Source organism: Paralichthys olivaceus, chromosome 8, assembly GCF_024713975.1.
Source record: "Paralichthys olivaceus isolate ysfri-2021 chromosome 8, ASM2471397v2, whole genome shotgun sequence".
Taxonomy (NCBI): domain Eukaryota; kingdom Metazoa; phylum Chordata; class Actinopteri; order Pleuronectiformes; family Paralichthyidae; genus Paralichthys; species Paralichthys olivaceus.
Genome location: NC_091100.1, coordinates 16,044,938 through 16,072,315, shown reverse-complemented (window position 1 = coordinate 16,072,315; position 27,378 = coordinate 16,044,938). Strand labels below are relative to the sequence as shown.

The window sequence follows — 27,378 nt, the reverse complement described above, 5'->3', positions numbered from 1 at the left end:
GCTAAATATATATATGTGTATTCACAGTACCAAAAGTAGATGGCCTCTGCTGTGTGTCAAGATGTCAATTTCAATAGGAAATCAAAACCAGACCATTTTAACAAAGTGGATACAAAACATTTATTCACAAGACAAAGTGTGATTCTGGTAACAAATAGTCAGAACAGCAAGCACATGTTTACAGAAGCTACAGTATGAAAACAAATGACACAGGCAGCATGTACAATACCAGGACCCCGGATTGAATCAGACTAACTATCATTATCTTTGTTATTAAGTTCTCTTACTACGGTGACATGTCAAAACGTATCTTGGCTGTTTATGTCCTTGCATTTTAATGAGCCACTTTCCCTGCAGCTCACCCGTTACCAGTGTGGTGTGTTTGGGTGCAGCATTATTAAGCCAACATCTTTTCACAGATCCAGAAGTGCAGCGTGTTACATTGTCCATCATTCCAGTTGTATTTGTCTTCATTGAACATTGTCATTCCACAGTCTTCATCACTGTTAATAGAGTTTGGTTCCCCAGGGTGCCAGTAGCTGAAATCAAAATCAGAATGAGCTTTTAACTGAAACACACACAAACAGACCTGTTTAATAAACAGCCAGAAACACAGAGGCAAATTAAAGATCAATATTGAACTGACACGTACTGAACTAAAGTACATGTCATTAGTTATATGGGGAATAAACTATTACATTGTGATGGTGGATTGTGATCATGATGACAGCTGATTGTGGCTTATGATTAAAACTAGATTGCTTTGATACACAATATGCCTACTCATATATATATACTACCATTATTGGGGATATCCCTCTCACTACAATTGTCATTTCTGCTCACTTCATCTCTGTCAGACATTTTGGTTTGTATAAATACTTAATAAATTGCAAAGTGTTGCAGAGTAAAAATATTTTATATATTGCATAGCACAGCAGTCAGGGTTCAGTGTTTTACAAACGGTTAAAGAAAGAGACTACCTTTTTATTCAGTAATAGCACTATTTAAACAAAAAGGTTATTTATGAACCTTGTGTTCAGCAAAGTCCCATCCACCCATTTCCAAGTCCCTTCTGTCTCATTGTCATTCAGTCCGATCCATAAGAGCTGTCTGAACTGTCTTGTGAATTCCTTGTTTACAGAGACAGAGGGACAGACCATAATTATATCAAATTGGAATATAATCAGTATGATTTTACTCTTTCATAAGAGTTGTCATTCTCATTCGCACATTTTCCTCTTTGCTGTTGATGATCACCAGGTCCGCTCCTTTCTGCAGACAGTCACCTCTACTTGCTGGCCAGGATTTCTTCTCAGAGGAAATAAAGTAGAAACTAGAGCGAAAGTAGACCCATCCTTCTTGGGTGTAATGATCTGTTGAAGATAACGAAAATAAAATAAACTTGACTTCTCAGCAAAAGAAAAAAGCAGAACAAATTGAAGTTGCATCTTTCTTTATGTTGCTGTTATATTCATCTTTCCATTTCATAAAGAGTTCAGCTCATATTCACCAAATGTGTTCCTCTTCAGCTGGTCCCCTTCTTTTTCATCAGAACTGTCTGTGTGAGCAAAGAGATTTACACACAACCTTCAGTCTCTGTGGTTGAGGGTGAGTTTACTGTGCCATGGAAAAATGGAAAGAGACAGAGGTGTCTTGTGTTCCAGCTCAGTCACTGCTCCACTATGTCAGAAGTAAAATTCACAGTACAATATAGATGTTTGACCAACATTTATATGGCGCGAAATTCCATATACATGTTATTGCAGAAAGTATGGAGGTTGTCAGTTAGACCAGCCCCCGGAGAATGTCCAGAGAACCTGCAAAGTTTGGTGTGTGTGTGTGTGTGTGAGAGAGATTCTTTGTTTATAGTTTGATACTAAAAGAATCATTTGAATATTGGAATGATGTGGTTTGGTATCATGTGTTTCTTTGGGTCGGGAGTTGACTTTGGTGCCATGCATGTAGGACATCGAGGTCCCTTTGCCTGGGGCTCCCAAAGTCCCTTGTAATGCTCCAGAATGTTTGCAGCACATTTAGTGTTAAGCCTTCAATGCCAGATAATCATCTAAATCTTAACATTGAAAACAAATGGTCAGAAATCTGACACTTAAAATATTTTCTGCAAATCCATTTATATGTGAAAAGGTTTTACTTTTATTTGAAAGGAAAACACCATGACTCAGAACTGGAAAGCCCCATTATTATTTTCTTACATGACCTCTGAATTTTGTCTAACCATCAACCACAAGGTACAAGATGCTGTTTCGTCATAAATCTAGCTAACTACAAAACATCAAGAGAGCTGTCAAATGATAATCATAGTCAGTTGATGTAACTTTTTAATTTCTGGTTTTATCACATGTGAATCAGGGGAGACAACACGGGATTGAATTACAGAGTAAATTAAAGACAACTTACAAAGAGCAAGACGCAGGGAAATGTTGAGAGCAGCTTGGAGGATACACAGGAGTCCGAGGCCCAGGACAACCAGTTTTCTGTCTGTGTGCAAATACCACACATACAAAACCATCATTCTTCTTATTAGGAAGCCATGTCTGATATTGTGTTCTTTGAACAAAAACTCTTCACTTCTTGTACACTGTCTCTGGGTAAAAATAACCCACTCAATATTTAGCTTGTTGCTAAATCAGTCACAAGAACAGTATCACTCTGATCACTCTTAATGTTACTTACTTGTTGCTGAAGCATCAGGCAGGTTTTTGTCCATGTTCACCTCAGAGTGTGTTTTACAGACAGAAGTCAATGCACTGCGCCCACTGCACTACGACACGACTCTCTGTCTTAGCTGTGAACTGCTTCTGTGTTTCTGTTCCTCATATTAAACTGCTAAAGACCACATTTTATTCAGCTTATCTTTTTTTACTCTTGTCACTGTGAACTGCTTCTGTGTTTCCGCTTCTGATATTAAGATGCTTGAGACCACATTTTATAGCATAGTGTATTTGTATTTCTTACTTTTTTATTTTTTATTTTCTGACAGACCTTTTATCTATTTATCTTCACTTTTTTACCTGCACTGTAAAGACGGCACCTAAATTTCGTTGAGCAATGTCACATTGTTACAATGACAATAAAGATTTCTGATTCTGATTGTTTTCTTTACTGATAATCACAAGACTGTCAATGAGAGCAGAAGGGTTTTCATAGAAAAGTTTCATCATTTATTTGTGATTGTGAAACATTGTTATACTGTCTTATGTAACATGTCCTCGAACTGTATAGATGCTGTTTCTTGAGCTTTTGCTGTTTGTATGGAATAACCATCACCACAGTGTTTAAAAGCTTGAAATCGAATCAAAACTAGAATGACATTCAGGGCACATACCCAACAATCCTTTTTACATTTAATCATGCTGCACCAAATTGCAAACACTTATAGATACCAGTTTCCTGCTCCAGCTTGGTTTCAAACCTTGACTATGACCGAGTACCAAAGAAGTAAAAAGAGTGTGAACAGCCCAGCTAAAAATAAACTGACATGTTAGCTGCATCAGAAGACATGTTATTTTATCAGCCTGGGACTGTTTAATCAAAGAATAAAGAACTGAAACCAGTCCAGGTTCCATTTTTAAAATGTTTCATTAGAACATATTACATAGTTGTGGATTGCATGATTATATTTTGATTATATCTTGAAAATATGACAAATATGATAAACCATATGTTAGAGGTCAAAACCCCCGTAACACTTGCAGTATATCATATGATGATTGGCCCCTTTATGGCCCTAATTTAGAAAAAAAAACCCAGATCCCCCACTGAGTGAGCAAGTGACAGTTTTTACTTTGACTTATAGAGAGACTGTTTTTTCACATGTCCAGAAGTTTTGATTTCCACATGGCAGGTCTATCCAAAGGTCGGTCATTGCTGCACAGTCTTCATTTTGGAATAAGAAGCTGTTGGGTTGCCCTCTACGCCAGAAGCTGAAACCCCAAAAAACAAACATATTTTTATTAAAACCCAAGAAGCATTTGACAGACAGTCAGCAAGTTGCCATAAAGTCATCATGTGCAGCTGAATAACAGAGTAAGCTGTGGACCTTTTAGTCAGCAGAGTGCCATCCACCCATTTCCACATCCCTTCTGTCTCATTGTCAGTCAGTCCGATCCACATGAACTTTTCAAATACTCTAAAAAAGTCCTAGTGTACAAAAATAAGATACATCAATCACTAGAGGTAAAAAAACATTTCTGTGAAGCCACCTCTTGTTCATGCCAGGGTTATTGTAGTTAACGAAAACTAAGACAAAAACTTGCGATGAAAAAATAATTTAATTAACTGAAATAAAAATAAAAACGACAATTACAAAAAACCAAAAACTAAATAAAAACTACAATGAACAATGCAAAACTAACTAAAACTAAACTGAATTGCAGATAAATTCAGCTTCGTTTTCTCCCTCGATTACTGCCTGTCCTGCAGGTGATGGTTAAAGAATGAAGTTAAAGGACTTGATAAACCATATTTGGTGTCACACATTGTTTCATCCTTTTTCAGCTTCTACAAGTCAAGGCTTTCTCTTAATACCTGGAAAAACTAAAACTAAGACTAAAACTAAATAAAAACTAAACTGAAACTAGTCGATTCCTCAAAATAAAAACTAAACTAAAACTACAAATAATCACTTCTTGAACTAACTAAAACTAAACTGAAATTTAAAAAAAGCAAATTGAAAAACTAAATAATAAAAACTTATGAAAATTTCAAAACTATAATAACCGTGGTTCATGCATTTCCAACATCCACACATATAACACACTAACCTGTTCCTCTTTGCTGTTGATAATCACCAGGTCTGCTCCTTTCTGCAGACAGTCGTCTCTACTGTCTCGCCAGGATTTCTTCTCAGAGGAAATGTAATAGAAACTAGGCTGGAAATACACCCATTGCTTTCGGGTGTAATGATCTGTTGAGGATAACGTCATTGAAAAAAAACCTTGAAATTGTATATATATATTTTTTTTTTTTCCTGTTTCATATTCACCAAATATTTCCAACTTCCTCCTCAACATCTTCGCCTCTTCTGTCAGGTTTTTGGTCACAGCCTCGTAATCTGGTGTCCTTGCACCAGAACTGTCTGTGTGAGCAAAGAGATTTCCACATGACCTTTAGCTACTGTGGTTGATGGTGAGTTTCCTGTACTAAAAATAGATGATAGATGAACATCTTTCTAAGAAATCCATTGCACATACAGACGGACATCTGGAATTATCAGATAGGTGATATAAATCCTTCTAGGGTTAGGGTCAGGGTTATGGCAGGGGGTCTTCAGGCTCTCCAGTCAGATTTTTACAACTGGCTTCAATAGCTGATGTTTTTTTTAATCAGAAATGTCTGAAAGACCAGAATCAAAATTACATTTGTTCATCAGTTTTTCCACACTGGGAGAAACAGACCCATTATTTTCTTACATGACCTTAGAATTTTGTCTAACCATCAACCACAAGGCACAAAATGCTGTTTTGTCATAAATCTAGCTAACTACAAAATATCCAGAGAGCTGTCAAATGATGATCATATTTAGTTGACGTAACTTTTTAATTTCTGGTTTCATCACATTCACCTGTTGAATTTCAGGGCGATGACACAGGATGAAATTACAGAGTAAATTAAAGGCAACTTACAAAGAGCAAGACGCAGGGAAATGTTGAGAGCAGCTTGGAGGATACACAGGAGTCCGAGGCCCAGGACAACCAGTTTTCTGTCTGTGTGCAAATACCACACATACAAAACCATCATTCTTCTTATTAGGAAGCCATGTCTGATATTGTGTTCTTTGAACAAAAAACTCTTCACTTCTTGTACACTGTCTCTGGGTAAAAATAACCCACTCAATATTTAGCTTGTTGCTAAATCAGTCACAAGAACAGTATCACTCTGATCACTCTTAATGTTACTTACTTGTTGCTGAAGCATCAGGCAGGTTTTTGTCCATGTTCACCTCAGACTGTGTTTTACAGACAGAAGTCAATGCACTGCGCCCACTGCACTACGACACGACTCTCTGTCTTAGCTGTGAACTGCTTCTGTGTTTCTGCTCCTCATATTAAACTGCTAAAGACCACATTTAACTTCCTATCTTTCTTCATCTTGTCACCTCCATTTTTTTTTCATTCTGACTTTGCAATGTGACCTTGTTTTTATGTGACCTTTCTTTATAGCATAGTGTTTTTATATTTCTTACTTTTTTATTTTTTATTTTCTGACAGACCTTTTATCTATTTATCTTCACTTTTTTACCTGCACTGTAAAGACGGCACCTAAATTTCATTGAGCAATGTCAAATTGTTACAATGACAATAAATTCTGATTGTTTTCTTTACTGATAATCACAAGACTGTCAATGAGAGCAGAAGGGTTTTCAGAGAAAGGTTTCATAATTTATTTGTGATTGTGAAACATTGTTATACTGTCTTATGTAACATGTCCTCGAACTGTATAGATGCTGTTTCTTTGAGCTTTGAGCTCAGAGCACATACAGTCCCTTTTACATTTAATCATGCTGCACCAATGGGCCATTCTAGCAGCTTTATTTTCTTTCTCTGAAACCAATTGAGAGTTTCCTTGGCTGTGTTTGGGATCATTGTGTTGCTGAAATGTCCACCCTCATTTCATCTTCATCATCCTGGTAGATGGCAGCAGATTTTTATGAAGAATTCTCTGTACATTTTTCCATTCATCCTTCCTTCAATTATGTGAAGTGTAGTAGTAGTGGGACTACTATTCCCAGGAGGCTTAGCTCCCAGAATGCATTTGTGTAATATGTCTCAAGGTGGTCAGTAAATGGAGTTATGACTCGAAAGCATACATCGGTGTCCTGTGTTATCATTATACATGAAGTTTGCCAGTACCGTATGCTGAAAAGTAGCCCCACACCTTGATGTTCCCACCTCCAAACTTCATTGTTGGTATGGTGTTTTTAGGGTGATGTGCAGTGCCATTTGTCCTCCATGCATGGTGTGTATTATGGCATCCAAAGAGGTCAATTTTACTCTCATCTGACCAGACTATATTTTCCCAGTATTCCACAGGCTTGTCCAAATGTTGCGCAGCAAACTTTAAACAAGCTTCCACATGCTTTTTCTTCATCAGTGGAGTCTTGCATGGTGAGCACAGACAAGGGGCTGGATTGCTTTTTAATTACTGATAGAGTTCAACTGTTGTCTTGGCTTTCCATGCCTTTTTGCACCTCCCTTTCTTCATGTGTTCAATGATTTTTCCCTGTGTCATTTCACATTATTACACATAACTTCATTTCTGAACTTTGTTTTGGTGTCTTTGTATGTATGGATTACTTGGGTTGTTACCAACATCTGGTGAAAATTTCATGTCAATAGCACCTTTTGGAAATATATTTACTGAGAAAAATGGTGTCGTGTCAAAATACTTATTTTACCCGGACTTCACAGTATTCACTGTACCAAAAGTAGATGGCCTATGCTGTGTGTCAAGATGTCAATTTCAATAGGAAATCAAAACCAGACCATTTTAACAAAGTGGATACAAAACATTTATTCACAAGATAAAGTGTGATTCTGGTAACAAATAGTCAGAACAGCAAGCACATGTTTACAGAAGCTACAGTATGAAAACAAATGACACAGGCAGCATGTACAATACCAGGACCCCGGATTGAATCAGACTAACTATCATTATCTTTGTTATTAAGTTCTCTTACTACGGTGACATGTCAAAACGTATCTTGGCTGTTTATGTCCTTGCATTTTAATGAGCCACTTTCCCTGCAGCTCACCCGTTACCAGTGTGGTGTGTTTGGGTGCAGCATTATTAAGCCAACATCTTTTCACAGATCCAGAAGTTCAGCTTGTTACATTGTTCATCATTCCAGTTGTATTTGTCTTCATTGAACTTTGTCATTCCACAGTCTTCATCACTGTTCTCAAAGGAGTTTGGTTCCCCAGGTTGCCAGTAGCTGAAATTAAAATCAGAATGAGCTTTTAACTGAAACACACACAAACAGACCTGTTTAATAAACAGCCAGAAACACAGAGGCAAATTAAAGATCAATATTGAACTGACACGTACTGAACTAAAGTACATGTCATTAGTTATATGGGGAATAAATTATTACATTGTGATGGTGGATTGTGATCATGGTGACAGCTGATTGTGGCTTATGATTAACACTAGTTTGCTTTGATACACAATATGCCTACTCATATATATATACTACCATTATTGGGGATATCCCTCTCACTACAATTGTCATTTCTGCTCACTTCATCTCTGTCAGACATTTTGGTTTGTATAAATACTTAATAAATTGCAAAGTGTTGCAGAGTGAAAATATTTTATATATTGCATTGCACAGCAGTCAGGTTTCAGTGTTTTACAAACGGTTAAAGAAAGAGACTACCTTTTTATTCAGTAATAGCACTATTTAAAAAAAAGGTTATTTATGAACCTTGTGTTCAGCAAAGTCCCATCCACCCATTTCCAAGTCCCTTCTGTCTCATTGTCACTCAGTCCGATCCATAAGAGCTGTCTGAACTGTCTTGTGAATTCCTTGTTTACAGAGACAGAGGGACAGACCATAATTATATCAAATTGGAATATAATCAGTATGATTTTACTCTTTCATAAGAGTTGTCATTCTCATTCGCACATTTTCCTCTTTGCTGTTGATGATCACCAGGTCCGCTCCTTTCTGCAGACAGTCACCTCTACTTGCTGGCCAGGATTTCTTCTCAGAGGAAATAAAGTAGAAACTAGAGCGAAAGTAGACCCATCCTTCTTGGGTGTAATGATCTGTTGAAGATAACGAAAATAAAATAAACTGGACTTCTCAGCAAAAGAAAAAAGCAGAACAAATTGAAGTTGCATCTTTCTTTATGTTGCTGTTATATTCATCTTTCCATTTCATAAAGAGTTCAGCTCATATTCACCAAATGTCTTCCTCTTCAGCTGGTCCCCTTCTTTTTCATCAGAACTGTCTGTGTGAGCAAAGAGATTTACACACAACCTTCAGTCTCTGTGGTTGAGGGTGAGTTTACTGTGCCATGGAAAAATGGAAAGAGACAGAGGTGTCTTGTGTTCCAGCTCAGTCACTGCTCCACTATGTCAGAAGTAAAATTCACAGTACAATAAAGATGTTTGACCAACATTTATATGGCGTGCAATTCCATATACATGTTATTGCAGAAAGTATGGAGGTTGTCAGTTAGACCAGCCCCCGGAGAATGTCCAGAGAACCTGCAAAGTTTGGTGTGTGTGTGTGTGTGAGAGAGATTCTTTGTTTATAGTTTGATACTAAAAGAATCATTTGAATATTGGAATGATGTGGTTTGGTATCATGTGTTTCTTTGGGTCGGGAGTTGACTTTGGTGCCATGCATGTAGGACATCGAGGTCCCTTTGCCTGGGGCTCCCAAAGTCCCTTGTAATGCTCCAGAATGTTTGCAGCACATTTAGTGTTAAGCCTTCAATGCCAGATAATCATCTAAATCTTAACATTGAAAACAATGGTCAGAAATCTGACACTTAAAATATTTTCTGCAAATCCATTTATATGTGAAAAGGTTTTAATTTTATTTGAAAGGAAAACACCATGACTCACAACTGGAAAGCCCCATTATTATTTTCTTACATGACCTCTGAATTTTGTCTAACCATCAACCACAAGGTACAAGATGCTGTTTCGTCATAAATCTAGCTAACTACAAAACATCAAGAGAGCTGTCAAATGATAATCATAGTCAGTTGATGTAACTTTTTAATTTCTGGTTTTATCACATGTGAATCAGGGGAGACAACACGGGATTGAATTACAGAGTAAATTAAAGACAACTTACAAAGAGCAAGACGCAGGGAAATGTTGAGAGCAGCTTGGAGGATACACAGGAGTCCGAGGCCCAGGACAACCAGTTTTCTGTCTGTGTGCAAATACCACACATACAAAACCATCATTCTTCTTATTAGGAAGCCATGCCTGATATTGTGTTCTTTGAACAAAAAACTCTTCACTTCTTGTACACTGTCTCTGGGTAAAAATAACCCACTCAATATTTAGCTTGTTGCTAAATCAGTCACAAGAACAGTATCACTCTGATCACTCTTAATGTTACTTACTTGTTGCTGAAGCATCAGGCAGGTTTTTGTCCATGTTCACCTCAGACTGTGTTTTACAGACAGAAGTCAATGCACTACGACCAATTCTCTGTCTTAGCTGTGAACTGCTTCTGTGTTTCTGTTCCTCATATTAAACTGCTAAAGACCACATTTTCTTCTCATCTTTCTTCATCTGGTCACTTCCAGTTTTTTTCCATTCTGACTTTGCAATGTGACCTTGTTTTCTTTCTTTTCTTTATGCTGTCTGATGTAACATGTTCTCAAACTGGGTATAGATGCAGACGCTTTGAGCTTTTGCTGTTTGTATGGAATAAATATCATGTCATAACCTGAAACTGAAAAAAGGGCTTTGAAAGGTTAAACACAGTGTTTAAAAGTTAGAATGACACTCAGAGCACATACCAACAGTCCCTTTAAACTGAATCAAGCTGCATGGAATTACACACACTTAAAGATATCACTTTCCTGCCTGATGTTTTTCATGAAGATCCACATGTTGAAAAGTGGGAGTGACATGTGTAATATTAGTACTTATCTGATATCTGTTCAAGAAGTGAAACGTACTCAGTCAGTGATTACAAATTTACTACCCTTGGTTTCAAACCTTTACGATAACCGAGTACCAATGAAGTAAAGAGAGTGTGAACAGCCCAGCTTAAAATAACCTGCATCAGAAGACCCATTGTTGTATTAACCTCCGGCAGTTTATTCAAAAAATAAGGACCTAAAACCAGTCCAGGTTACATAAAAAAAAGTTTAATAAGATTATAGTTACATTGTTAAAGATTATATGATTATATTTTGATTATATCTTGAAAATGTAACAAATACGATAAACTTAGCTGGTGGCCCCATTATGACTCTGATCTACAGTTGCAGAAAAATCCCAGATCCCCCACTGAGTGAGCAAGTGACAGTTTTTACTTTGACTTATAGAGAGACTATTTTTTCACATATCCAGAAGTTTTGATTTCCACATGGCAGGTCTCTCCAAAGGTCGGTCGTTGCTGCACAGTCTTCATTTTGGAATAAGAAGCTGTTGGGTTGCCCTCTACGCCAGAAGCTGAAACCCCAAAAAACAAACATATTTTTACTAAAACCCAAGAAATATTTGACAGACAGTCAGCAAGTTGCCATAAAGTCATCATGTGCAGCTGAATAACAGAGTAAGCTGTGGACCTTTTAGTCAGCTGAGTGCCATCCACCCATTTCCACGTCCCTTCTGTCTCATTGTCAGTCAGTCCGATCCACATGAACTTGTGAAATCCTGTTATAAAGTCCTTGTTTACAAAAAAATACAGAAATCAGAAACACGGTAAAAAAAACATTTCTGTGAAGCCACCTCTTGTTCATGCATTTCCAACATCCACACGTATAACACACAAACCTGTTCCTCTTTGCTGTTGATAATCACCAGGTCCGCTCCTTTCTGCAGACAGTCGTCTCTACTGTCTCGCCAGGATTTCTTGACAGAGGAAATGTAATAGAAACTAGGCTGGAAATACACCCATTGCTTTCGGGTGTAATGATCTGTTGAGGATAACGTCATTGAAAAAAAAACTTGAAATTGTACATATATATATATATTTTTTTTTTTTTCCTGTTTCATATTCACCAAATATTTCCAACTTCCTCCTCAACATCTTCGCCTCTTCTGTCAGGTTTTTGGTCACAGCCTCGTAATCTGGTATCCATGCACCAGAACTGTCTGTGTGAGCAAAGAGATTTACACGTGACCTTTAGCTACTGTGGTTGATGGTGAGTTTCCTGTACTAAAAATAGAGCAGGGTTCACCAACACGGTGCCCGTGGGCACCAGGTAGCCCCCAAGGACCACATGAGTCGCCCGCAGGCCTAAAATAACACAACTCACCAGTGAGCTGTGTCTAAAATTTGATAAGCGTTTCTAATTAAATTTAATTATTTACTTTTTATACCGTCAAATTTGTATTCTCATATTGAAGTCGACTATTGACTATGATTTGTTAAAAGGGTTGGTCAGTGGCTAGTGGAAATGGAACATTTTTCTTATGAAATGTTTTCGAAGTGATCATCTGAAAACTTAAACAATTGCTGAGATTACTAGAAATAAAGTGTTGAATCTTGATATTATCTGTTTCCCACCTTGTTAAGTCCTTGTTGATAATTATTGTGAGAAATCATTAATTTGATCAGTGTCTTCACACAGATGAGTATCAATTATCATTAATAATAATATATAACTAAAGGCAAACTGAGCTAATTTGTTATTTCAGAAGAGTGTATCGAACTGGTAGCCCTTCGTATGACTCAGTACCCATTAAGTAGCTCTCAGTTTCAAAAAGGTTGGTGACCCCTGAAATAGATGATAGATGAAACTTCTTTCAAAAAATGCATTGCACATACAGACGGACATCTGGAATTATCAGATAGGTGATATAAATCCTTCTAGGGTTATGGCAGGGGGTCTTCAGGCTCTCCAGTCAGATTCTTACAACTGGCTTCAAAGGCTGATGTTTTTTTTTTATCAGAAGTGTCTGAAAGACCAGAATCAAAATTACATTTGATCATCAATTCTTTCCACAGTGGGAGAAACCAACACTTTCACGTGTTGACAGGAGGAGACTTGGAAGCAATCCAATCAATCTAGCACAAACTCAAAACCCAGACCCAGAATAACACTGTTGGCCTATTGTTGGCCAGTGGGCTCAGATTGAAATAAACTGTAATTCCCCCTGAAAGATTCACATAATTTTTTTTGTTTTTATGTTTTGCCTCGTTATTGTGCGTGATTCTAAAAAATGTGTCTCTATCTGAATGTTGACAAATTCTTTATTAGTGGGTTGAGTCAGTTGTACAGGATATTACGAAATTGGATAAAAACTGAATTTTAATGAGGCATTGCTACTGTATGTTATCTTTTATCAATTTACACACTAAAAATGTATGAAGATGAAAACATGTGTGTAGCCCTCAGATAAGGTGATTGTCATTTCTCATATATTAGCAATTGTTCATTGTTTCTGCTCTTATAAAATAGTTCATTATGTTTTATAAAGGCTGAGGAAGCATTAGAGACGGTTTAACTTGACTCACAGAAAGCAAGGTGCAGGGAAATGTTGAGAGCAGCTTGTAGGATACACAGGAGTCCAAAGCTCACACCAACCAGTCTGTAGAGTTTTCTTCCTTCCAGCAGAAATCACAGAGACACACAGTCAATAATCACTGGATGTGAGTCAGTAAAACCTGACACAGGCTCAAGAACATGGGCTGATGTGTACCGATTATTAGTGTGAATAAAAATGCATAAATAAAAGTATAAATAAATGAATACAGTTGACAATGAAAAAGGCTTTTTCCATATGTTTTCATTTATTTATACACTTATTTATTAATTAAAGTGTTTATCATTTCTACATTTATTCATTCATGTTTTTTCACATTTATTTATTCATGTGTTTCTGTGTACATGTTACTGAGGTACAGGCAGGCTTAATTATCATTAAAATATTGATAGAAATTGAATAAATAGGTGACCAGTTTCAGCAAAACTGAAAATATTGATTCTACAGCAGTATTTCTGTTGTCTTACCTGACATGGCAGGAGTCACTGTACCATCTTCACCAGTGTGGCTGTTTGAGGTGAGACCTCTGGCAGAGGGATTAAGCACTGTAGTAATCTCAGATCGCACCTTATGGAAAATCATCACTGAATTTTACACAGCGGACTGACAATGGCGATGGGACGTTTTTTTTTTGAGTGATGCTGATGTTTCATCTACTTCTTTTGAGTAACTTGTGAAGCAACACTTTCTGTTCCTATTTTCGATCACGTAGTGGAAAATGTTCTAATTTAAAATGCATTTCCTGAACTTGTCAACATTGTTTTTCTTTTTAATTTGGGTCATGATCAGTTAAAAGGGATCAGCTGTTCTGCGATGCAGTTCCACCTGTGATGTTGTAGTGTGCACCATTAAATCTAGACATTTTCCTGAAGTTTTTCTGGAGGGTGAAAATTTCTGTGTAATATGTTTACAGAACTTTTCCTAACAGCCCCCTACTAAAATGTCTGTTTGAGAAGATGTGAGAATACAGTGGGAACAAACAGAAACTTAACTGCGAATGAGTGTGTGTTGACACTTCAAACAAACAAATATCAGGATGAAGAAGATGCACGTAGGACATGCAGATGAAGATGTGAGCTAAGGGAAAAAATATTTAAGATTTCTATAATATAGACCTCTGTGTATGCATAACTTGAGCAACTGGACGTAAAATAATGTTTCTTTTTTACTTGTGTAAAATAAAGCAAGTTGTTGGTTTTAGATATACTAAATAAATGAATAAATATTCCCAAATGCAATGGTCTGTTTTGTTTAACACTAGAAAAATATAGAATCCATTCAATCACCATTAATAAAGCTGTAGATGATGCTGCTGTAAACACTTGATTTGATATATTAACTATTATCTGATTCTCTGCCTCTTCTGAATCTATTTATGTTTCTTCTTCATCAGTAATGTTTCTGCTGCAGGAGGCACATTCTAATGTTTCCTGCCTTCTGTGATTGTATCAGGGAACTAGTTCCCCTCTCGTTATTGATTACTTTTAAAAACATAAAAAAGAATATGAACATTTAACATGATGCTTTTTAAAAATAGTGGAGTAGAAATTATAGACACGTGCTGATATAAGAAATACTGAAATTTTCTCCTAAAAAACAAATCTACTTAAGTAAAGTGCAGATACAGTACATGAGAAATTAACTGAAAGGTTCAGTGTGTAGAATTTAGGGACATCTAGTATTCTTTCATGTTACCCTCCCATTCTAGAGTAAAGAAAACAACAATTCATACAATTTAGATGAAACACAAGTAAAAACATCACTACGATTATTTTAAATTTAATTTCTGCCATTAGATCTGTTTCACCTAAATCTTACACACTTTAAGTGTCAAAGTAAATCTACATAGTTACATCCCACCATAGGTGTTGTGACATAATATGACAACACCATTGTGTGGGAAGTGTCACAAATGTACACACACTTTCCACATAACACAATATGTGTCAATAAGTAACAAAACCTCTTTTCCTCACAATGTAGACAGATTTTTTAATATATGTAATCACCAATAACGACATTTGTTTTGAGCTTTTCAATCCTTTTTGCCCCAGATGAATAAATGTGACTTTTGGAGGAATTTTGAGAATTTACACTGTAGATTTAGGATGATTGCAAAGGTGAAAGAAAATAAAGAAATGCTGTGCATTTAAGTGTTTGAGCTGCTTTAAACTCCAGAGGAAGAGAATGAAACAGCTTATGATTCAATCATTCAGGATGAACAGATTTTAGTTTGAGTCTCTTTTCATGCCCACATCTTTGTCTTCTCTGTGGCCTCTGCTGAATCTTGAGCATCAGGCCACTCCCTGATGAAGAAACCAAAAGAAGAAATGTACCATTGGACCCGGACGTTACATTTTACAAACAACAGAGGCGTTGGCAATGGCAACATCCACAGAGCTGGAATATATGAATGAGCAGCCAAGACATGAACAGAAATGCAGCAGCAATACAAATCAAACAGGTAAAAACGCAGCATCTTATTATATATATATATACTGTCAAACAACAATAGTAGTATTGACATATGTATGCTAATTGGGAGAGTACTTGATTAAGGGAAGTTAGGGAAAGATAGTGTTCTTTACATATTCGTAAAAATCCACAGTAGCTATAAGAACGAGACATGACATGACTTTATTGGTATTTAACAATAACTCAAGGGTTTTTGACTCCAGTCTCCAGTGTCATGGTCTTTTTGATGTAGACCTTTGTAAATCACAGCACATGAAGTAAGCAATGATATCACTTCACTTGTCCTTTTAAAAGCCATCATAATATTTATTATTGTATTTTTGTTCAATTTGCTACATGCTTATATGTTTGAAAAATGACATCTGCTCCTCATTCAATAAAACCAAAAATAGAGCAGCACAGACATTGGGTTTCATGTGTTCACCTGCTCTAACTTACTTTGCTCTCTAAATTCTAAGTTTCAAGATCTCTTGCAAGTAATTTGTCAAGTACAATGTTGTGTCTGATGATGGAATGATCAGGTAAAACATATTTATCCTTGAAGCAAACATTTGCACATTAACGTTCAAATATACGTTTCTATAGAGCAAAAGGCTGTCTTTCCAACATCAACAACAACAACATGCTGCCATCGAGGTCACAGACTCATGTTAACGTTCATTTGATTTTGCAGAAAAAAGAATCCCTCAGCTGCTGTTACTCAGCTTCGGTGTGCTGTGTATCGTACAAGCTGTTCTCAATATTTCTCTCCGCCTTTCGTGTGAGTATATAGTCTCTTTCCTTTGAATATGTATTTCATAAACATGGCATTGTGTCATCTGAGATTTCCATGTACAGTTGCACCAACAAAAACGCAATTGCAAATTACATCACACTGTGGTGCAAATAGGGGCTCAGCACAGATGGTGCAAGCACCCTGTTAAGGCCGCAATCTCAGAATCACACTTGACTCAACCCAGTGACTGCATCACATAAGGAGGGAGCCACACCAGATTAAAATAGTTAAAGCAAAACTATTCTTTCTCCAGAAAGATGCTCTTTAATTATCAAAACAGTGGGAGTGTGGTAGCTTGGAATAAAACAACAAAGCGAGAGGATCAAGGCCATCGGACCCAGAATCCCCCTACACTTGACTACTTTACTGTAAAACTTTTTAAGAACAAAATCCAAAAACTCGACAACTAGACCCTAGCTAAAAGATATATGGAGTATTTGTGCCAACTTTATAACTTTTGCAACCAATAAGATTTAAAACACAATGTAGCTATTTTAGCTCAACTGCTCATTCTTCATCATATGGTATAAATGGTTTCAGGATGACTCCATGGCACCAACCTACATGTGCTTGTTCATTCACAACGTTTCTGTAAAACGTTCCATCGAAAAGAAACCTTAAAAATATTTTTCTATTGAATTTTATTTAATAAAAATGCTCTGTTTTCATTACCATCAGTGAACTCCAGCCAGGAATCAGCTCCCTCTGTCTGCAACACAACTCACAACAGAGAAAAGAAGACGGACATGGTATTTGACTGTGAGAGAAAGACGCCCAGTCATTGCAACAGATTACAAGAACGCTTCAATGCCTTGACTAAAGAGAAAAACCTGCTTCAAAATAGAATCACTAAACTCAACAACGTGATAAGGGGTAAGGGAGAAAAAACTCAGGTTGACAAGTCTTCAAACTTTAACCTCAGTTCCTTTCTTTTTACCCTCCTTCATTCCAATAATGTAGCTGCCAACTAAAACTGTGTTTATAACAGGAAACATATACGTTTAAAAAGCTTTTTTTTCTTTAGAAAATAACCTATGCCATTTAAAACCAAAATTGTGAATATTTATAGCGTTTGTGGTACATTAGGCCTTATATATGAAAATGTTAGTTAAGTTATATTGCAGACTGTATCTAAAGATGGACAATGACACGTCTCCACTTCCTACCACTCTGTAGAAATTAAGTAAAAATATCCCAGATATGAACATTGCCATCTTGAGCCAATGACGTTATTTGGGGCCAGAGTCTGTGAAGTAGTGATCAGGGTAGAGAGCTGCGATGTTGATGTCATGGTGATACACCCACTCGAGCAATCGCTAATCACTCATCTATTTTGTATTGTATCAAATGACTAATTAAAACTAAACTTACATGAAAAATTTAGATTTAAATAAACATTAGTGTGAAAATAAATAACCAAAATGACGGAAACCATGTTTGAGAAAAATTTATTTGACATGAAAGTAGTTTGTTTTGGGTTTTTTGGTCCATTTCCCATCCAATAAGAGGAGACAGGGTTCATGATCTATACTGCCGGCAGCGGTTTGGCTTCATTTTATCTGTCATGTCGTCCATCCTTATGTACTGTCTGTGGTTTATATCTATCGTTCTAGATATAAAATGTAGCAAATAAATGCACAGCTGTACTCATGTTATAGTCAGTTATACAGCTACAAATTACATAACATTGCATTTACTTTTAAGTCAATAGAGTTATTATTTTTGTACTTACATAAGAATCTAATGTGCATTTGTTTATTTTGTCTTCCAGAGCAGAGTGGTTGTGTTTCCTCTCAACAGTGTCCGACAGACTGGACAGAGATCAACTCAAGATGTTACTTTGTCTCTGCTGACACTGCGACGTGGGAGGAAAGCAGACAATACTGTAAGAGTAAAGGAGCTGACCTGATGGTTATCAACAGTGAACAGGAACTGGTAATGTATGGTAACTTTGTGTTTTATGTTTGTGTCTGACATTCTTGATGTTAAAGGGCTATTTTAGAAATGTTTTTGAGTTTGCCTCTAACATATGAAGAACGCAGCAGGAGATCATCCAGCATCAACAACATCAGAAAAATATCCGTAACACCCAGGCAAAAAGACGCCTGGGTACAGTGTGCAGGAGACAAGACAGGATGTGCAGATTTCCACTGTGGAAGTCACATGTTTTTATTTGCAGCATATCAACACATGCATCGGCTCTTATCGCCAATAGCCTTCGTATCTTGTTTTTCTTTCCAATTTGACATCTTTGTCGGTGTCTTCTACATTAATAGCATTGCCTTTTCACCCTGAGACAGTTGTATTTTTTGTGTCTGTAGAAATGTCATAAACAAGTCCACTCAGTCGTTGTGAATTTTCCTTCTCACATGGGCTTACTCTGTCGTTCTCCAGATATTTTAATAGAGGGCTGTCAGGACAAACACCAGAAAATGTGTGTCTGACTCTGACATTTGCCTTCTCACACAAAGTCCAGAGTTCAGTGCAGGTCTGAAAGCAGCTAAACATTACATTCTGTATTATCTCGTTCTCAACAGCTATCCTTTTACATTATGAACCATCCTATTTCCGTGTACTGGATTGGTCTGCATCTAACAAATGGGAGCTTCAGATGGGTGGATGGATCTGCACTGACCAAAGAGTGAGGCCTTTACAATAACCCTCAGTATTTCTGCTTGACGTCAGATGTCAGTAACAAACTGTTGAATTATCTATGTCATCATTACCATGTCAGTCCGTTGTGACAAAGTGTTTACACTGCCTTTGCTTCACTTTTTTCATAGGTTTTTCATAGATAGATAGATATATAGGAGCATTGGGGGGTGCATCTTACTGAGCTCCATCATTGTACTCTCCTTTAGATCTTGGGAGCCTGGTGGGCTGAGCAAATCATACAGCCAGAGCTGTGTGGAGGTGAATTTCTTCAAGTCATTGAAGATCAGCTGGAGGAATGTCCCTTGTCAATGGAGGCAGAGGTGGTTGTGTGAGAGAGATCCATGTCCCCTTCCATAGTGTCAGCTGAAGAACATAATATTATATGCGTATACATGTAAATAAATGAATTTAAACACAGAAGAGCATATATGTTTGCATTCAAATAGTGGAATAGATACTGATTTAAGCTAAACTAGACAGCTTGTTCTCAGCTTACAATGGCTTCTTTATGTTTTAATTAGTATGGATGAGTTCTTACTGTACCTGATTTTAAAAATATGTTAAAATGATTAAAGAATCCCATGTGATGGGCTGTGTGTTTTCAAAAATGTTGGCCTCTGAAAATGGCACTTGACTGAAGAAAAACACCATGAACAACAATTAAAGATAACATGATGGACTTTCGTTCATCCCCTGACAAAGTCCAATAGACTGAATAAATCAATCCAGATCAAAAGATTTTTTCTATCCATTTGATATTTATCATTGTGAGATGGAAAGAGAATGGGATGACAATTTTAATACCTTAGATTATTACAGAGTATGATGAAAAATAAAGCATTAAAAGTGCAGTGTGTAGAATTTGACATCTAGTGGTGAAGTGGCATGTTGCAGCTGAACACCCTTCACCTCACCGTCCTCTTCCAAACCTGAAAGAGAACCTGTGGTAGCTTCAGTTGTCATAAAAACTAAAAAGATGTTTTGTTTGTCCAGTTATGACTACTGTACACACATATATATATTTTGTGTGTGTATTTCTATCTTAGTGAGAGCCATTTTGAGTAAAGCCCTTACCTTTGACATTTTAGCTTTTCAAAGAGCTGTTAGAAGGTTGAGGCTTGGTTTAAGTGTTAGGGTGTAAAAGGGCTGGAATTAGACACATGCTAATATCTATAGAGGAAATTTTATGTGAATCTGGATAATGATCTGGATTTTGTCAATTAAAAGGGGGGGTCATCTTTATTCAATTACTATATGGTAACTGAGAATGAATATTTTGCTTGTGTTTACTATGATCAGTTTGCAGAACATTTCTGTGTACATGCTCTAGCATGATGTATATGCAACATGGTGGCCAATCAGTCTAAGCAGAGGTATACGCTCTCCCAGTGCCTTTCTACTTTTTTACATATTCAATGCTGGTCTGAAATCATTAGAAAGAGTGTTAGACTTCAACACCAAATACATTTCAATACCTATTATTGTAATGACACCAAAAGTGGTTCATCCATTGATCCATACCAGAAAATACCAAGCAATGAAGCCTTGATATTCATACACACTTAGAAACCAATTATATAGATATTGGATGCATTGACGTGACATTATGTACTTTTGACATTCCAAAGATTATTTTAATACTCTAGCTTTGTTTATATTAAAAAAAACTAGGAACATTTGTAGCAATCCCTCTACTTTACATTGGATGTAATTTGGCAAATGTGACAATGTATTTGTTAACAGACTAAACAGCTAAGCACTGCTATAAAATTACCACCTGTATTAGTATGTGCCTGTGTGTATTTTGTTATGAACCGGCAGTCGGCATCCTACTTGAGTACATGTCTGACTCTGTGCACCGGTTTGGATGTTTACCTTTATTTGCATGTCCACTTCTGTTATGGCTGCAGGGTGTGGATTTCATTTCCCATTTCATGTAGATAGTTTGGTTTGTATTCATGCTTCATTAGGCCAGAGATTTCCCTTATTTTTCTTCCCTAAAACCCAAGGGGCCAAGTGACCTCCACATTACTTCCCTATTTCTAGAAAATAGACAGAGCCTCGGTATCATATGGATGTCATATACGCACTAGAAAGGCATTTGGACTGGTCCAAGTGCAAGAGAGTACATCGGTCTCAGTTGGAGTGTAGTGATAAAATTACGCAGTAATGTCTGAGGATATCTATGCCGAGCCAGACCTCACCAAAAAAGTGAGATTTCAGACAGGTGAGAAGTCGGACAGAAATGCAGATGTCTACAAAACCACAGACAACGTGAACATTTATGACAACTACTTGCCACAGGGGAGTAAGCCGCTAGAACTACAGGACAGCACCACTGTGGACCAACAGAGAGGTACCAATCTGTCTGTCTCTGCCTGTCTCTTATGTACGATATATATGCACACATAATATGACCTTTTTATTTGCAGTGTGTTGAAGCTTTTTGTTTTCCAATCATTACAAACGGGCCAATTTACGTTTCCCGTTTTTATACATGGGTAACTAAGTACTCTCATGAAACCCCTTTAAGAATGCAGAATATGATAACAATTAGTTTTTACAACCAAAGCCTAGGATTTTGATGCAGCTTTTTTTCTTTTTCCTATTGGGAATATATTAAATTTGAATAACATCCTTCATGGGCCAAAAAAATTATTAACCACACATATCACACTAACCTTACTAACGTGGATCCAGCTGCTTATTTGGAGGAGGCATCTCATGTCAGATTGGACCTGGTTCAACAAAAACTTAATGTATTAAAAAAAAACATCACTGTAGCGCTACTTCTCATCTATCATAACTAGTGCTTTTTTTTCTTTCATCTAGCTAAGTAGCCTTTATGATACTGTTATTTAGCCTTTCATATTACATGGATAGAGCAATGGTTTTTATTTTAGGAAAAAAAATTGCCTCCTTGCAATTTTCAACAGCCTCTTCATTTGCTTCATCCTTGTGCCAGGCCTGTGTCATGATGATGATGATGATACCTGCAGCTGGTTTTAACCCATACAAATTGCCTCGACTGCAAAAATGTAATCTTTTATCCAAAACAGCAGTGACACCCTAAGTGGCTGGTTGGGTGTTTGTTATGCCTGTTGTTTCAGTGCAAGCCAGAGGAAAAAAAAATGTTTATGCCTCCACACCAGCTGTTCTCAGGTTGTCCGTCCGTATGTAGATCAGTCTCATTCTTATTAATCAGATATCTCAAGAACATCTTGAATGAATTTCATTAAATTTGGTACAAATGTTCGCTTGGACGTTAAGATGAAATGATTATGGTGGTCAAGGTCAAGTGACCCGTAGGGAATTTCTTTACACCTGGCTCAATTCACTTGGACTCACTGATGGTGAAGGGTCAAGGTCACTGTGACCTCTCAAAGCTGCCTTTTGAATTTAATATCTCATAGGAACACCTTGTGGGAATTCCATCACCTTTTGATCAGTTGTCACTTCGACTCAAAGATTAACTAAGATTTCAGAAGTCAAAGATAAATGTTCGGGTGACATTAAAGGAATCTGGAAAACAAGGTATGTGGATGGACACTGGTTGGCGGTGGCAAAGAACCACAGTATGGGGGAAAAAATGTTTAATATCCAGAAAGCAATTCTTCTACTTCACTTTCAGCTCACAAATGAAAAATCTGCATATGACACATTTCCCTCCCTGTTTTAAAATAAACTCTTATTAGGTGATTTTGTTTGTGCCCTCAGCCATTTCAATCAATGCACCTTCAGGAGGGAGGAATCTTCTCAGACCCGCTGCAATCTTTCTGGTGCTCCTTTGTCTTCTCTTCCTCGCTGCAGTCATTTTCCTGGTTGTCCTTTGTAAGTATTAAAAACATTAAAAATGTATTCAAAGTAGTAGTAAATTACCCAAATATATGTAAGTGAGCTTTGTTCATTCATATGTTTGACCCTTGCTGTGGCAGTGATTCAAGACAAAAGCCTAATTTCCAACCTAACCAGAGCGAGAGATGAACTACAGACAAGTAATGATGACATGAAAAGCCTCAATGCCAACCTGACCCTGAAGATAAACAGGCTAGAGAAGGAGAATGATCTTTTGAAGGTCATTGAAAGCAACCTCACTAAAGAGAGAGATGAATTACAAAGGCAGCAAGGCAAGTGAAAATATGCATAGTGCTTTTGATTAAAAGGATTTATTTGGCATTTTTTCAATATGCCAAGTATTAGGTGATAGGATTGACACCACTCTCGTGTATATATGGTAAATACAAAGCTGGAGCCCACAGCTGGTTTGCCTAAAGCACAAAGAATAAAAACTGAATAACTATTTCAAATATTAATGACAAATCCACCACTAATGCAACTTAAGATCTCTAATTAAAGGGTTGCACAGTGTTTGTTTGATTTATACAAAATTGTAGTGTTAAAGCTTGGTAGCATTTGCCAGGCAACCATCAGAGACTGTGAACAATTCTTAAAATCCCAAGATTGGGCCTTTGTGCCAATTACGGCTGACATTGGGCAAGAGGATGGTGACACCCTGGACAGGTCGGGAGGGTCTTGTAGAGGCAAAATACAGAGACAAAATGCCATTCACACTCACATTCTCACCTACGGTCATTTTAGACTCTTCAATCAATCTAACCCCATTCGGGATGTTTTTGGACCTGGAGAAATCTATGCAGACATGGAGAAAATATGCAAACCTCAAAGATGTCTTCAAACAAATGTATAAAAAGTACAACAAAATGATCATACATTTTCCATGGAATAAGACAGATGTGAGAGACGGGGAGAGATGGGAGAGACAGAGTCAAAATGATTAAGATGTAACAAGTAATAGAGGAGATGAGAGCTCCCTATAAAATAAATTCTTATAGTTATATAAACAGCATGTAATGTCATCATTGATAGCTATGACTGCTTCGCGATTGGCCAAGCATGTGTATCGACCTGAAGCCGATAACCTGGCTCCATCCCATGATCAGCCTCTGGCTCCAAATTTGCGAAATGGTAGCATTTGTATCGAGAATATTTCGTGTTTTTTTCTGGATAGTAGGAGGAAATGGAGTCTACGTTAGTTATCACAGCGGAATCAATAGTCTCATGTAACTCTCTGAATTAAAGCTTATTAGCATATTTTCCAAAACACCAAACTACTCCTTGAATAGGTTTTCTGTTTTAAGAAATTGAGATCAGCAAAAGTGTTTGAGTAATATTTTTGCTTCGTGCTCTGTGAAGTGTTTTATCTTTGTCTTTTCTTACAGTTACATGATGTGTTATGACTGAAACATGTTATTTTGTTTTGTTAAGCAGAGAGCTCTAGCTGTCCTGACAACTGGATAAGGTTTGGCAACAGTTGTTATTTAATACCCAACTTGAGGAAAATTTGGGCAGAGAGCAGGAGCTTCTGTGAAAATCAGAATGCTCAGCTGGTGATCATATCGAGCGAAGAGGAGCAGGTGATTGAAAGAATTAAGGGTTATTCTCTTGACCCTGTTTTCATTGACTGAATACTGTTGTTGTTTTTTGGCCTTTTAAACAGTGAATGTTTTTAAATGATCATTGCTGTAAAACAAGTTTAGTCTTCCCCAAATGTCTGAAAAGGGGAAGAGAGGTTCACATACACTTCTGCAAAGGTGGAGAAGTGAATAAACAATATGAACAAGGTGTAGAGGAGATGAAAATACACAAAATGCAGATGAGCAAAACCTGTAAATAAATTAATTTACGTTTTTTGGTGCAGCTTGTTGGGCCTCTCTCTTAGTGCCATTCTAGTTCCTGATCTCAACCTGTAAAAACTAGAATGGCACTCAGTACAGCAGATACCTCAACAAGGCCCAGCAGTCAGATTTGTTTTTGGAAATTAAAAACTCACAAAGTTAAAGAAAAACCAAGATCAGAAATCTATTAAATCTGAATATTTCTCAATCTAGAAATTTGTCAGCTCATTCAGCCCGGACTGCTGGATTGGTCTTAAGAAGACGGACAACCAGTGGATATGGGTGAATGGATCTGTGGCCACGCAAAAGTAAGACATTTTTTTATTGTCCATATCTGTGGTGACATCAATATGCATGTCAGAACAAAGTCTACTTTATTCATTTATTTAAATTTCAAGCCCAGCCATCATACTGCAGCTCTGAAAACAAAGTATGTACAGACTTACATCAAAATATTGAATGACAGAAGATGAAGAGAAGAGCTCTGTTGTGCTTTATATTGTAAATTTAGAATTTACATATTTACTGCCAAATATGTAATAACCATGTAATAATGTGCTATGGATATGTAATCTACGGATGTCAACAGTATTGATCTTTAATACTAAATAACAGCATACATTTTTTGCTGAGCACTTTTTGTTCATCTCTAGGTATTGGGCACCAACCCAGCCGGATAATTGGAGAGATATTGAAGACTGTGTTCAGATAACACTCCGAGATCACTTAAACAACTGGAATGATTTGCAATGCAGTAGTCAACGGGATATCATCTGTGAGAAAATACTTGAATGAAATAAAAGCATTAGGCGTCACACCCGCTTGCCTTTTCATACAAAGATTATCCATGCATAACGCATAGCCTACATGTTTTGTACTAATGAAATCTGTGATTTCAAAGCCTTGTCCAGCTATTTACTGACGTTTGTCATGTTCAATGAAGAGAGAGGGGGAGAGAGATACAGACTGCTGCAGCAGACAGACAGACAGACAGACAGACAGACAGACAGACAGACAGAGAATTAAAGACAGTTTTACTGTTTCGTAAATAAAGATCCTCTGTGGGGAAGAAAGACTCTCTGGCCTTCTCCTGCTTGCCATTGAGCAAGACATACAAATGAACCAGAGTGAGGTCATAAAAATCTTCCATTGACGATCCTGCTCCCTTCCCGTCCTTTGTAAATGGCAGTATTTTATAGAATATATTGGATGCTTTATTTTTATTTCATTTATTCAGAGCAGAGTTTTGATAAGTTTTAAGTTAGACTACTTTTATGATTATTTTTTGCCTGTTATTCATTTATTTATTCAATTTGATTATTTGGTCACCCTATTTGATTAGACTGTGTTGATTGTGTTAACAACAATAAATATATAAATTAAATATATCCTACTGTGTTTTTTCTTAATTTTATGAATAATTTTGGCGATGGGTGCCCTTTTTTGGCTTTGAGCACCTGCTCCTAAAATGTCTGTGCACGTGCCTGATGTGTATGCAAATCAAATGTCAGCTGATGATCAGGTGGATTTATAGTATATAGTATTTATTCTGTACAGTTTGCACTTCTCCAAATATGCATATTAACTGCATGTATCGGTACATTATCGGCACAATTATTCTTTATTGTATAGTACATCCACTTCGTTAAATGCCTTTAGCCCTGGAATCCCCTTATTTTTATCTCAATTTGTGTAATGGTTTGTGTCTTGTGCCTTGTTAATTGTATGTTTGGCATCAAGGAGGAGGACTGTGCCACACTTTCGTGGTGCTAGTGTACGAAGTACAACTTTGCAATGACAATAAAGTCTGAATTGAATTTGAATTTAGAGAAAACATCCTGATGCCTAAACGGTGCTGAGCTTTGACTTCTCGTTTTTATGCTTTTCCTCTTTTTCAAACTGTCATTAGTGCCCAGTCTCTGTCAGAGATCAGACACGGCTATTATATCTAGATTCAAAATATAGTTTTTACTCATTATATTCAATTTGGGTGTTTGATGTGTGATAGCCGTCATGTCGGAGCATTTGTACGCTGATCCAGACATCATCCAGGAGGTTCACTTTGCTCAGGACGTCAAGGAGAATGTAGTGGATATCTATGTCAGCGCGGAGAGCCTGAAAGTGTACGACAATCCCTGGGTAGAGGCCAAATCGACATATACACCAGGACCTGCAGAGGCCCAGCAACAAGCAGGTATGAGCAGCATGTGTGTGTGCAAACACACCAGGGATGATACTTTGAGATTGATTCTCTGACTTTTCTTTATGTTTAGATTTCTGTGCAGATTGTTTGTTGTGTGATATTACATCCTTTGAATATGCATCTACAGCTACAAGTATGTCATGACTTGACTGAATGACTTGATGTGTTCGAATATCATAAAATATGTGTTTTCTTTAAAGTGTCCGAGATCAGTAAAAGCTCGGGACAGAGGCATCACATCAGGGTTCTTCTGTTGGTGTTGCTGGCTGCAGTGTGTCTTCTCCTCCTGACTGGAATCGTTGTTATGGAGTTTCAGAGTGAGTGTGTTTGGATCAGTTTTGTGACTAGAAGAACCACCG

At 37.1% G+C, this 27,378-nt stretch overlaps 3 protein-coding genes across 11 annotated transcripts; 1 reads left to right on the top strand and 2 right to left on the bottom strand.

Moving 5' to 3' along the window:
• Positions 1-95: 95 nt before the first annotated feature.
• LOC109644305 (C-type mannose receptor 2-like) lies at positions 96-6,115 on the bottom strand. The gene is made up of 12 exons (XM_069529473.1): positions 5,926-6,115; positions 5,649-5,729; positions 5,009-5,101; positions 4,788-4,930; positions 4,064-4,164; positions 3,816-3,947; positions 2,698-2,780; positions 2,422-2,502; positions 1,514-1,561; positions 1,234-1,376; positions 1,033-1,133; positions 96-539 (listed from the first exon to the last, which is right to left on the bottom strand). Exons 1-12 carry the CDS (start codon positions 5,957-5,959, stop codon positions 398-400), a joined length of 1,182 nt encoding a protein of 393 aa, XP_069385574.1. The 5' UTR covers positions 5,960-6,115; the 3' UTR covers positions 96-397.
• A 1,395-nt stretch (positions 6,116-7,510) lies between these two features.
• On the bottom strand, positions 7,511-13,882 carry LOC138411073 (C-type mannose receptor 2-like). Its single transcript, XM_069529470.1, has 12 exons — positions 13,683-13,882; positions 13,187-13,276; positions 11,728-11,820; positions 11,500-11,642; positions 11,292-11,392; positions 11,049-11,175; positions 10,113-10,236; positions 9,836-9,916; positions 8,931-8,978; positions 8,651-8,793; positions 8,450-8,550; positions 7,511-7,957 (listed from the first exon to the last, which is right to left on the bottom strand). The coding sequence occupies exons 1-12, from the start codon at positions 13,795-13,797 to the stop codon at positions 7,813-7,815; spliced, it is 1,311 nt and encodes a 436-aa protein (XP_069385571.1). The 5' UTR covers positions 13,798-13,882; the 3' UTR covers positions 7,511-7,812.
• A 1,267-nt stretch (positions 13,883-15,149) lies between these two features.
• Positions 15,150-26,204, top strand: LOC109627500 (C-type lectin lectoxin-Phi2-like). Of its 9 annotated transcripts, XR_011243833.1 has the most exons (10): positions 15,491-15,679; positions 16,364-16,450; positions 17,144-17,338; positions 18,237-18,400; positions 19,003-19,106; positions 22,838-22,951; positions 23,056-23,247; positions 24,410-24,555; positions 25,030-25,124; positions 25,470-26,204. XR_011243833.1 is itself a non-coding variant. In XM_069530346.1 (8 exons), exons 1-7 carry the CDS (start codon positions 15,598-15,600, stop codon positions 25,100-25,102), a joined length of 819 nt encoding a protein of 272 aa, XP_069386447.1. In that variant the 5' UTR covers positions 15,491-15,597; the 3' UTR covers positions 25,103-25,124; positions 25,470-26,204. The 9 variants fall into 9 exon arrangements, 5 of the variants coding, with proteins under 5 accessions (XP_069386448.1, XP_069386447.1, XP_069386446.1 ...); XR_011243836.1 differs by lacking the exon at positions 19,003-19,106; XR_011243834.1 differs by lacking the exon at positions 23,056-23,247.
• Positions 26,205-27,378: the final 1,174 nt, after the last annotated feature.